The sequence below is a fragment of the Microtus oregoni genome, unplaced genomic scaffold (assembly GCF_018167655.1).
Source record: "Microtus oregoni isolate MIOR12 unplaced genomic scaffold, Mior012 000105F_ref0000443, whole genome shotgun sequence".
NCBI classification, from domain to species: Eukaryota; Metazoa; Chordata; class Mammalia; order Rodentia; family Cricetidae; genus Microtus; species Microtus oregoni.
The window spans coordinates 773,984-786,963 of record NW_024544720.1 but is presented as its reverse complement, the minus strand read 5'-3'; the positions used below and the strand labels follow the sequence as shown (position 1 = coordinate 786,963).

Below are 12,980 nucleotides of genomic sequence, written 5' to 3'. Positions count from 1 at the left end.
TGCGGGGTCACACAGAGCCATTTCCCCTCCTTAGGAGCTGCCCTGTCATCTTCACAGTGGGGGTTCCAGTTCTCCAAATCCTCATGACTCCTTGTCCTGTCTTCTACAGACATCTTGAATGATATTGCCTTGTGGTGCTGACTTGATTTCTCTGATGGCTTAATAGCAGCAAGCATCTTTTGTGTGATTTGCCGGCTGAATATACTCTTCGGAGAAATGTGTATTATTCAGAATATTCTCCCATTTTTCAGTTGGGCTGGTTTTTTTCCTTTAATACTCAGTTGCATGTCTTCATCCTCTTATCAAGTGTGTGATTTGTCAATTCTGTCTCCTCCTCCTCTGCTAGCTGAGAACTGAGCCAGGGTCTTGTGCACACCAGGCAAGCTCTTCACCGTGAGCTGCAGCCCAGGCCTGGGTGGTCCTAACTTTCCTGAAGCAGTACTTTAAAACAAGTTTTCAATCTTGACAAGTTCAGTTTATCAGTTTTCTTTCTTTTGACTGTTTTCGTTTTAGTTATCCTATCTAAGTAACTACTACTTAGTTTAAGATCATGACACTTACAATTGTATTTTTCCTGTTAATTTTGTAGCTTTAGTGCTTCCTAGTGTTTGTGGGTTTCAATCCTTTGCATGTGGACAGGCATTGCCAGGGCACAACTCCCGGAAAACACTGGTGTCTCCTCCAGAGTATGTTCTGAGTACTCTTGTCAAATGCCAATCAACCATCACCCAAGGGTCTCTAGCACTATAGGTCTGTTTCTTGACTTTATAGTGAATAAAGTCTCCACTATACATCTTTGAAGAAAGCTTTGAAACCAAGAAGCATAAATTCTAGAACTTTATTGTTCCTCTTCAAAATTAGTCTGGTTCTCCAGGGTCCCATGTACTTCCACATGAATTTTAAAATCAGATTGTTTATAATGACAAGGATCCAGTTCCGATTTTGAGATCATGCTGGAGCCGCAGGGAGCTCAGCTGTTCTGAGACATCTTCTAGGTGAGACATTCCCACACGGACTGGCCTCTCACTCCTTCCACAGCACTCCATAGTTTCTGATTCGCATGTGCTGTATTTCTTTTGTCAAATTTAATACTAAATATACTTCTTTGATGTTATTATAAATGATTTATTTTCTTACCTTATCTTCAGACTGCTCGTAATTAATGAATATAAACAACCAAGTTCCGTGCCTCCATCTTACCTCCTGTTATGAGATGTGCTCATTTGCTCTAAGACTTTAAGGTGATTCCTTAGGATTTCCGCTGTAGAGGATAACATCATGTAAAATACTAAGTTTTACTTCTTTCCTTCATTTCCAGCCTGGAGGCCTCTTACTGATTTCCGTGCCTCATTGCCCTGGCTGGCCCCCTGGGCACACTGGTGACCCCAAGTCCAGTCCTCCTTTTGTCTCTTTTTACTCTCCAGTCATTGGCTTGAAAGGGCAGAGAACCTATGAGACTGGATTCTCGCATGTGGCGGCCTGGCTTCTGCCATGTCTCTGCAGCAGCCTGGTAGACTACTTGTGCAGCTTCTGTTAGCCATTTCTGGATCAAAATACTGACTCAAAGGTCAGAAATGGGGCGTGGGGAGTAAGCATGTACTTTGTGAGACCATGTCAGCCTAGAAGGTCACGAGAAACTGGTTAGATGAGAACTCTTCTGAATGGCCGAGAATGAACAAGGATACAATGTGTGTCATGCCTGCTCTGATCAGCAGTGGGGTGTGCAAGATCATTGTGATGGGTCAATAAAGAGCAAACCACTGCAGACTGATGTGGTGATATGAATGGCTTTCGGGAAATACTTTATAGGCTAACAGTGTCATACGAATCAATAAGATATAGGCAGCCATATGCATATATAAGTAAAAATTTTACTTCGAAGAAAACACTAGCAGTAATTATCTTACTGTAAGGATTTGACTATTATGAACTTTCAAAATTAAATATTTTACTTTTTGAGCTTATAATTTAATGATATCATTACCCACTTTCCTCCCTTCTCTCTACAGCCTCCCATATAATCCCTTTCCTGCTCTTTTTCAAACTCATGCAGAGGTGCAGCAATGGGCAGAAGGCCTGAGACTGAAGGGCACAGGGCAGGACTCCTAAGACAGACACAGACACCTTCAGAAAGGCATAGGCCAAAGCTGCAGTCAGAGGCTCAGGCAAGTTCTTGAAAGCCTCAGAGACAGAAACTCTTTTCTCTTCTCAGAAGCCTGGTAAGATTAGGCGCTGAGCAAAGGGGACACCAGCGTGGCCTTCTTGAGAAGTCAGAACAACACAGGCTCTGGGAAGGAAGTGGTTCCCATGAGTCTCAAAAGTGCTGCCAATTCCATTTTTATCTCAGGCCATTAGTTTGAACATCTTTGTTCAAATTTCAGACTCCCCACTTCAATCCTGTCATTTTTATTTTGTAACTAGGCATTCTCACACTCAAGAAAACAGATGCTCTCTTAAGTCTTAGGGAATTTTTCTTTTTTACATTTTCAAGCAGCTCTGCTGACCAGGAATCCAAGGAAGGTTTCCAGGCTCAGGACAGAGGAGCACAGCAGCACCCCTTGTGTGCCCCAAGGGGAGGGGATGGCAGAGGCAGAAGGGCACATCCTCTGCTCTTGCCACACTTAGCAACAATGTACCAGGTGCTACGGCCATGCAGGATGACGGCATTTAACATGCACTAAGCATTAACATGGACCTAAGAAATCGTCACTGTTCGTCTCACGTCAACCACACTGGTGGTTCCCTAGGAGTCCTTTGTTCTACACGTTTTAAATGAGTTACTGCATTTCCCCCTCATACCCACTTCTATGACAGGAACTGAACAGAGCTATTAACCTGTTATATGCCTTAGACTGAAGCTCAGCATGGTGAGCCATCCTCAAGGCTACAGAGCAGACAGAGGTGGCAAGACAAGACTCACACCCAGGAAATCCTGATCCAGCCTTTCTGAAACCCTATGCCACCATACTGGGTTAGGACCCAAAGACTTGACAAGCTCTGGAGCAGAGCTCAGGCCTCCATTCTCAGACAGGATCATTCCACATCAGCCAGGAGCAGCCACACCCAGGCCAAGAATGGCAGCTGTTACCTTCCACTCTCTTCCAAGTCCGAGCAAACATCATGAAGCCTGGGAATTCAAGCAGCCCCTTTAAAGGATCAGTCACAGCATGAGGTCAGGAAAAGCATTACACTCCATGACTGAAATCCTCTCTGAAGCTGGGCTGACATTTTTGTCTGCTCTGAAGAGTGCTAAGTTAGAGACCCACTCAACCAGAGCCCTAGAATCTAAGTTCAGCATTCATTCCTGAAATGTCCACCTAATCCCATCTGGCCTCTAGACTCTGTTTCTTTGATCATGTGTTATCCCAAAGTCTGGGTAATTTCCCCCAAACTCCATTTTCATTATGCCATTTTTGGAACTTAAGATAGCTCAGCATTATAGAGACTGTCCAGGGAATGTCTGACTTTGGTATTTGAAGAATCATTGCTTAGCCTGACTTCACCAGGCTACTTCATCAAACTACCCCCTCTATCTGTCCAGATAGTACATCCTCTTAGAAATAGCCATTCCACACCTGGAATCTCCTCTTCCCATCTCCCAGCATTCTCAGCGTTTCCTGTCCTGCCATCTCAGCTCAACTTGTGTAGGCTTCCTGTTGCCCTTCTGCACCTTCCAGGAAAGAGCACTCAGCTCTTACAACTCTTGAGGACACAACCTAGCATTTATTAATTCTCTTACAATATCTTTTTAGCGCACCAGAGAAGTCACAAAGGCCCTAGGAACAGAAGTTGTAACTACAACATTCATTTCTACACTGAAGAAAAGGGGCACAAGGCAGACAAGGCCTGAGCCGTCAAAGGTTGACAGATCAATAAAGATGAGTGGAGACCACAGACAACTTCTGCCTTGGACGTCAGAAATGCTGAAACACTCTCTGCATACAGATGATTATCAAATAACATGTAAGATTGTGCACAGTCATCACAAGAGGCTAAGAGAGGAAGAGAGGAGGGACACTGGTTTATCAGCATAGGGATCACACTTTTTTGGAAAGCGAGAGTATCCGTGCTGAGTCATAATGATGTGGAATTACACAGCAAGGAAAGGGCATTCTAAACAGAGGCAGCACGGAAAATGGCAGGGAGGCAGGACAGGACAGTTGGCTGGACAGATGGCAGAGGCTGCGTATGGGTGGAGCTGTGCACCCCACTTGAGTGTGCTGAAACCTTAGCACCCAGTACTGAGAAAGGAACTGTATTCGGAGACTAGAACCCTTCACGGTGGTTGGAGTGCAGCTATCAGTGTGAGTCCTGATTTGACTGAGGTCCTCTAAAGGAGAAGAGATTTGAACATTCAGAGAAAGGACAGGAACACATACATGCAGACAAAACATCACAAGAACATAGGCAAGCCAGGGAGAAGGGCTCCAGGAGAAACAAACCTGCCAATGCTGTACCTTAGAATTCGGGGTGCCACTGTAAAAAAAAAAAAAAAAAAAAAGCAACTGTCTGCTGTGGAGGCTGCTGCTCCAGGTGTCTCAGCCTGGTCTGAGCTGACTCACACAGAATGGTCTGTGAGATACCTCGGGACAGCAAGTGCCCTGTGGGCCTCACATGCGAAGAACTTTTCCTGATGGTGAGAGGATGCTTAGAGGATCTTAAGGGAGGAGAGGCAAGAGTCGTGCAGCATTGTAAAGAGAGCACCCAGTGGCATTGGCACAGGGCAGGGGATGGCACAAAGGACACACGTTTGCATAGCAAGGATAAGGCTCTGCCTTTGAACCCAGGTGGAGGGGGCAGGCAGGCGGAGGCAGGGTAGAGATATAACAATTCACAGGCTGTGGGTTGGGTCACACAGATGAAAACATTCTAAGCACAGACAGTAGACTCAAGGAAAAAGGAGAGTTTTCTGATGAAATACTTGTGAGGTAAAATGGGCAGTTGGTAGGGGGTGGGTCCCAGGAGAGGGGGGAGTAGGGAACTCCCAGCAGATGTGGAATTGAGTTCTGTCCTAAGAGGTAGGCAGATGCAGGTGGGATGGCACAGCCAGTGCAAGTGACATAAGGGAGCAGGAGGTGATGTCAGTGATAGCTCAGTATTCACCCTGGAGCTAACAAACAGACAGGTGTGCTGGCAACGGAGCCATAGGAGCCTCCGTTTTGACAGGGGGGTACTTATGTAGCTTTCAAACATCTGTGCCCCACCAGTGTAGTAATAAGAGTGGTGGGGCTGCGTCCCCAGCACCCAGCCGCCCACATGGCTAGCTCTAGCTTATGCCCCGAAATAATTACACGGAAACTGTATTCTTTTAAACACCGCTTGGCCCATTATATCTAGCCTTTTCTTGGCTAACTCTCGCACCTGGACTAGCCCATTTCTAATAATCTATGTAGCCCAAGAGCTGGCTTACCAGGAATGATCTTAACCTGCGTCTGCCTGGAGTGGGAGAATCATGGCTACTCACTGACTCAGCTTCTTTCTCCCAGCCTTCTGTTCTGTTTTCTCCACCCACCTATGTTTTAACCTATGAGGGCCAAGCAGTTTCTTTATTGCTTAACCAATGAAATCAACAGATTGATATATGACACTCCCACATCACACCAGTCCCTCAATCATTCCAAGACACTATGGCAAAAACATGGCCACTCATTTGCTTGAGCCTATTCCCAGAAATATCTTGGAAAATCTCTCTCTCTGAAGAACACAAGTATGGGGATAGGACACCAGGTCCTCTACTCTGATGGAGACAATTCCAGGGGCGACTCTGACTGCCTCCAGGGCAACTCGTGTATGAGTTAGCCTGAGATCTCAGCACCTTGGTTTAGACTCCTCCTCTAGCTTCTACTTTCTCTTCCATTTTTCCTTCCTGGGAAAACTTTCTAATAAGCCTGACACAAATCTAATATCTGAGTCTTCATGTGGAGAAAACTGGAATGGTGCACACCTTTAATCCCCGAACTTGGGAAGCAGAGGCAGGCAGATCTCTGTAAGTTCAAGGCCAGCCTGGTCTACAGAGTGAGTTCCAGGATGGCCAAAGCTACACTGAGAAATCCTGTTTTGAAAACAAACAAACAAACAAACAAACAAACAGAAGCCACTGGGAATATAGTCCCCTGAAGAACATCAAACGTGGACCAGGAAACAACTCTGATCAGACTAAAGAGGACATAGGGGTGGGGACGGGGACAGGGATGGGGACTGGCAAAAGCAGGAAGAGGCAGTACTTCTGGTGTGAAAGTCAGGGAACAGAAGCTCCTAGAACTCACCCATGGTACCGGGGAAGCCAGAGGAGTACAGGAAGGTAAGAACTGAGACAGCTATAGAGGCTGGTGTAGTCCAGGCACAGGGGTTAGGGGCACATTTTCTCTATTCCTGTAAGGGCAGTGTGCAGACTTCCAGGAACTGGATGCTGGGGTGGGGTGGCTGGTGATTAGATGAGGCGGCAGCACACAAAGGGGAGTGCTACACTGGCAGAAAGGTGACAGAGTTACCAGTTAAAGCGGGGTGGGGGAGAGAAAGGAAGGTGTGCTGTGTGAGCAACCGAAGACAGAGGCAACAGAGCCAGGTGCTTGTGGGGGAGGGCTCCAGTGGGCTCACATTGAGCAGGGGACCTCAAAAACAATGAACTTTTGCAGTTTGTCTGCCCAAACAAGCATAACAGAGATCAGCTCCTTTAATCACCTATAATCCCAGGACTTGGAGAACTTAAGTCCCAGGAAGAATGCAGCAGGTCTCAGGCAGCAGCTACACAGTGAGTCCCAGGCCACTTAGGGCAAGGCAGTTCATCAATGACAACTTTTATTTAAAATCATCCAGGACACATACCTCCAGGTCTGTCTTCGAGGGCATTTCCAGAGAGGCTTAATGAGGAGAGAAGACCCACCCTGAATGCGAGCACCCAGTGCCCCAATGGATAAAAAGGGGATGGTGAAAGTGAGCTGAGAGCCAGCATCCTCTCTTTCTGCTTCCGGTCAGCCTCACCACCATGGCTTTCCATTGGAAACCCACACAAGCCCTTCCTTCCTTAAGTTCATTTTCTTGGGTATCTTGTCATAGTAATAAGAAAAGGAACCAATACACAGGGCTCTAACAGTGAGATCTCAAATAAAACAGTCTCAGCCAGGGTTTCTGTTTCTGAGATAAAACACCATACCAAAAGCAACCTGGGGAGGAAAGGCTTTATTTCGCCTCATAGTCTGTAGTCCATCATCCAAGGAAGTTGGGGAAGGAACTCCAGGCAAGAACCTGGGTGTAGAAGCCACAGGGGAGTGATGCTTCTGGGTTGCTTCTCATGGTTTGCTCAGCCTGCTTTCTTACACACCCGAGGTGTGGCACCACCACACAGTGGGCTGGGCCCTCCCATATCAATCACTAATTATGAAAATGCAGCCAGGGGCTGTGGAGCATGCTTTTAATGTCAGCACCTAAGAAGCAGAGGCAGACAGAGCCCTGTGAGGTCAAGGCCCAGCCTAGTCTACATATCAAGTTCTATGGCCATCAGGGCCACACACAGACCCTATCTCAAAAACAAAAACAGACAAAAAAGAAAATGTACTACAGGCTTGGTTATGGGCAATCTTATGAAGGCATTTTGTTAACTTCCCTCTTTCCCAAATGTCTCTAGCTTGTGTTAAGTTGACATAAAAGTAGCCAGTACACAAAGCAAAAATTAAATCCAGGTAAATTTACTAGGTACTGTGTCAAAATATAAGGCTAAGGCTACCTTTAGTCTCAGTAATTAATACCCTTCATGATAAGCAGCAAGACTACCCAGTTTACACTCCCCATATAAAGGGGCTTCAGCGTATGCCTCAGCAAAATTGAAGATGTCTGGATTGCTGTTCTCACCTGCAACACCACTGTTATCCCTGCAGGAGCCCTCCAGAGGATGTACTGTCCTCTCCGACAAGATGAATGTGCCCAGTCCACATTCTAAAGTGATGACAACTTTCTTCCCCGTTCATGCCTGTACCCTCCCTCCCCTTCTTTCCTGGGGGCCTTGGGGCCACAGCTCTTCTGTGGTTGGTCAAGAAGTATTCAACTAGTTCATGAAAGTAGACAGGCCAATGTGTGGGCTTGGGCGGCCTGGGCAGAGGTGGACCTGGAGCTACTGTATAGTCAAAGAAACAGAGAGCAGGCCCGTTCAGTTTTCCCAGAGCATCAGGAAGCAGGAGAGGGAGGGAGAATGAGGCTGACTTGGAATCGATGACGGGAACAAAGAGAAGCTACTGCCGGGGAGGAAGAGTCTTCTAGCCCAAGCCACACTGCAGGAGTGGGGCATCAGAAGGGCTGTCCTGTCATAGACCAGGCAGGCCTCACATTCCCAGAGATCAGTCTGCCTCTGCTTATTGAGCGCACGGATTAAAGGCGTTACCACCACCCAACTTAAAATACAATCTTAGAGCAAATTTTACGCATCTTCTTTTTTTGCTGTCAGTAAATTGAGGTTTCCTGAAGCCTTCTTAGGGAGATCTCCAAGAGTAAGTTGAGCCCAATAATGTAATTCCTCCTCCTCACTGCACGGGCGGCTGATGACCCCTCTCTGTGTCTATCTGACCCGGTTCCCTCACTGCACAGCAGCTGATGACTGCTCTCTGTATCTGAAGTGGGTCCCTCACTGCACGGGTGGCTGATGACCGCTGTCTGTGTCTATCTGCCCTGGGTCCCTCACTGCACGGGTGGCTGATGACCGCTGTCTGTGTCTATCTGCAGTGGGTCCCTCACTGCACAGCAGCTGACGACTGCTCTCTGTGTCTATCTGCAGTGGGTCCCTCACTGCACTGTTTTCAGTCAGCAGTTTCTGAATGTGAAGACAGAATAAACAAAAGCCACAATAAGCCCTTCTAGCTCAGATATTCAAAATGCTCCCCAAGTCCTCTCACTATGGAAAAAACTTCACTACGGCAACTGGGCCGTCCACAGCTCCACAGAGGACAGGGGTGAGAAGTGGCTTCCAAGGATGCAGGGCAACTCACTTAACAGCTAGAGACATAGTTTTGTCAAGGTGATGTTGATGTCCTTCCACACACCAAAGGACCACCCCGTGCAGAACCAGAGCCACCAAGAGACTTAAACGTGGACAATAGAGAGGCTCTTTTCGTTTGAGAAACAGTCTGGTGGTGAAGGATTTACAGTTTAGACAGCTTGCCTTGAGCGTGTGGCAAGATCCCCACATGGCCTCCGCAGTGACACTTTATGAGCGAGCAAGCATGACCAGGTCTGCTTGGGCATCGCTCTTCACACCCGTCTACCACACAAAAACAAGCATGGAGCCCAAGGCTACTGCCATCTTTCACACAGCTCAACCTAAAGGTCATGCTTTCCCGTGGCGCCCAAGGCTAGCTGAAGAATGCTCTTCCCTACAAGCTCCACTGCCCACCTGTCCACTCAACATCTCAAAGTCAGCACATGCAAAGCCAGAGTCTTTATTTAACACCTGTTCTTCTATCTACCCAAAGCTCCAGTCACTCTGGGTCCTCTCACTGCTCTTGGCCTTCAATGAGAATCTCCTGTTGTGCCTTGAAGACACACATCCAGGAGACCACAGCTCTACCAGGACCCTCCCTCTGCACACCTATGCTCTGTGTTCTCTGCCTGCAGCCCATTCTACGGAGGAAACACCAGCAAGCTCAGGATGCTTGCGTGCCGAGACTAGCTAGCTTCTGGAGAACGCGATGCAAAGTCTCTCCTGACTCACAGCTCTGTCATTTCTGCTCCCAAGGCTCTGCCCAGCCTCAAAGCCTTTGTGCTCCTCTCTCTGCCAAGCTGAGCACACACCCAGATCCGTCTCGATGCCCTCGGGTTAGTTCCCGTGGCATTACAGCTTACCATCTTCAGCAGGCCTGGACACATAATGCTGTCCCTGCTAAGTGGAAGCTCTTTGAGAGCAGGCACCAAGTTCACACTGCAGGAGCAGCCAGGCTGGCTGAGGGAACAGATACTGGCACAGTGGCCTTCGGCTGAATGGCAGGGCTCTGGCTCCTGGCTGGCTATGTTTTACTACGGCTCTGGTTGTCTCTCCTAAACAAGGGATGGGCCATCCCGGGAGGTCACAGTTAGTGTACAGGTGCCTGCTGTGGTAAGGGCAGCACTGCACCAAAGCACCCACAGGCCTTGCTTGGTCTGTTTTTGCTCTGGGTTTTGCCTCCCAGTGTGGTTCAGGTTCAAGGCATGGGAGATAGGTTGGAGAGGGGGGTTATTTAGAAGCAATCAACAGCAGAAGTGCCCAAGGCAGGCCTCTGCCCAGAGGGATAGCCCTCAAGGGTGCCATGTACAATGGATTGAGAAAGGGGTAATTCCTAGATGGGCCACCCTTCCCACTGACTAGAGATTCCTAATACTTGATTCTGCTCAACGGGGGCTGGATGGAAGCGTCTGTTGTCATAGCAACCTTGGTGCTCCTGGGGCTTGGCAAGAGGCTTCAGATAAAGGTTTATGGTACAGGAGTACTAAAGGAGCAAGGATGGAACTGGAGAGACACAGGCTGTAATCCTACAAGTGCCATGTGCACTCTGAAAACAACACCCAGGAGCAGAGAGCCCGGAGCAGGGGTGGGCGGCTTCCTGCTGGGCAACAACTCAACAAAAGGCCCCATTGACACGCACATCTGTTACTACTAAACGCAAAGCAATCAATATTTTCTTACAGATTCTCCCCTCTTCGGCTTTAAAGGGTTACTGCCTGCCAAACTGTAAGCATCTTCACGTCCACGATCACCACATAAAGTGACTATTAGAATTTCAACCAAGAATTTAGTCCCTTATGCTATTACTATTTTTTTTCTTGAGACACCAGAAAAATGTCAGAAGGCAAATCAAGACCCAAACCCTGGAAGACTTAAAAGATGGCAATCGTGTCCCTGAGAAGGTGAGGAACCCAAGCCATGTTGCATTTTAAAGGCAACAGTAGATTTAGCCAGCAGCAAGGATGTGCCCACAGGAGGGTGGAAGGGAGGAGGAGGCAGGAAACACTGGGGTCTTACCTCAACACCTGCATTTCCTCTGGGGAGTTCCGCAGCTCATCCTGTAGGCGATGCCAGCGCAGGCAAGCCCTCAGCTCTTGCTGCTCCAGGGCCTCGTGGGGGGGCAGCTACATGGGACACAGACACACAAAAACACATGCAAAGCGGAGTCATTGTGTTGGTCAGGCTCTCCTCAGCGAGGACAAGGGGCATGCCTTCCTTCCCAGGTTCTCAGGCAGAAGAGGGCTGAAAGGGCTGGCTGAGGCTGAGCTCTTGGGCCTGCAAAGCCCTTGTGCTGCTGGGTACAGCAGCCCTGTCTGTGATCGTTCCAGTCAAGAACACACACCTGCACAGGGGGCTTCCCCACAGGCCATTTCTCCTTTGATTCCATCCAGCCGTCTTCCCCTGCCTGGGGTTTCTGCATGGGGAGGGAAAAGGCCCCTCCACTTACCTCTTCTTTTTCCAACCCTCAATTTTGTTAAGGACTGTTTATAGTGGGGCCTGCTAATGTAATCCAGATGACTCTGTTTGCACAGATCCAGAAAAAAGTCTACTGTCTGGACTCAATTTGGAGGAAGGGGAGGCCATCATACTGCCCCACAGAGGTGGGACTGGCTGCTGTCACATGGATGTGGTCACAAGGCCACATGGCTGGGATCTCCATAAAAGAGGCAGGCGTTGGAGTACCCTGCAGGGAGGGAAACATACGGGCTCTGCAGACATTTAGAAGTTACTGGTCTCTAACAATGCATTCACCGAGTCTCTGTATCTGTGTAGGCCCTGGATTGTCATGGAAGACTGCACTCCCATGAGGAGAGGTCTGTGAGGGCACCACACAGACTTGGGGCCATGTGAAGCTCAAGAAGGACCATGGGGTTCATCAGGGGAGGTGAGGGGCCAGAGGACTCCCCAGGGTAGGTGGTGAAGCCTGAGCTTGCAGGGGCAGAGACTTCAGGAAGTGAGAGAGCACTACAGGTTTGGAAAGAGTGTGCTGTTCTTAGAAAACAGTAAGGGGTATGGGCTGGCTGGGAGCAGACAGCCGAGGCAGGAAGGCAGGTGGTAGAGGGGCCAGGGATCAACAGAATGCTCCAGGGACTTAATGAGGATGCATTTGGAGACAAGACCTTCCAGAAGGTGATCATGGTTAAATGAGGCTTTTGGAGGGGACCCTGACCTTCCAGGGCTCTGGTCTTCTAAGACGATGACACTCGAGCTCTGTCCCTCTCTCAAGTATGGAAGAATGACCTTGTGGCCTAAAGTGAGGGAACACTCTTCAGGCAGCCAGGAGAAGAGGCCACTCCAGAAAATCAACTCTCTGGCCCCCAGATCCTGTCAGCTTCTTGAGCTGTTATTTAAACCACCATTTCTGGAGCTGGACTACTGCTGCCCAAGCAGAGAAGCAGAGGTGTGGAAGTGGTCTGGACTCATCTGGTCCATGAAGGCTGTATGCTGTCTGGCCTGGCAGCTTCCTCCCTGCTCTGTGACTCCATACACCTTCCCCTGCTGTGCTCTCACGGCCACCACTGCATTCTCTCTGCTGTAGCTCCTGCAGCCCAGAGGGCAGGACCACTCTTGGCCCCCGTGACTCAGTTTTTCCAGAAACCTTCCCAAACTCTATGGGGTCTCTAAAAAAGCTGAGGGGCGTTGGCATTCTTCTATGTTGAAGTTCCTGCTTGTACTGGGGAAAATGATCTGAGGTGACCCCTATGGAAGGTTGAGGAGAAGGGGACAGGAAGGGTCGAGAGAGCCCAACATGGTTTTCTTGAAGCTACAGCAGCAGGCACTTCCTCCATAAGGCTTTCTGGCCTCACCCCACCTCTGGATGTGCATAGGACTACAGTACCCACCTGCCCTCTGCTTTAGCCTTTCTCTCTCTCCTTCCACTGAGTGCTTCTCTTATCCTCCACCTTCTGGCCCCACAGGATGAACGCAGAAAGGACATGGAAGGTACACAGGCAGTGGAGAGATTCAGCCCAGCCTGCCTCTCTCACTTGGTAGGGACATGCTCACACAGAGCTGG

The 12,980-nt window shown here is 48.8% G+C and overlaps 1 protein-coding gene across 3 annotated transcripts in view; it reads right to left on the bottom strand.

Moving 5' to 3' along the window:
* LOC121443390 (aminopeptidase O-like) overlaps positions 1 to 12,980 on the bottom strand; it is a 254,765-nt gene that overhangs the window by 108,376 nt on the left and 133,409 nt on the right. For all 3 annotated transcript variants that reach the window (XR_005973658.1, XM_041645146.1, XM_041645145.1), the window contains one exon: positions 10,982 to 11,088. Coding sequence is in view for 2 of the 3 variants with exons in the window: in XM_041645146.1 (XP_041501080.1) it covers positions 10,982 to 11,088 (107 nt within the window). In the remaining variant the exon portion in view is untranslated. The remainder of the gene's footprint in view (positions 1 to 10,981; positions 11,089 to 12,980) is intronic.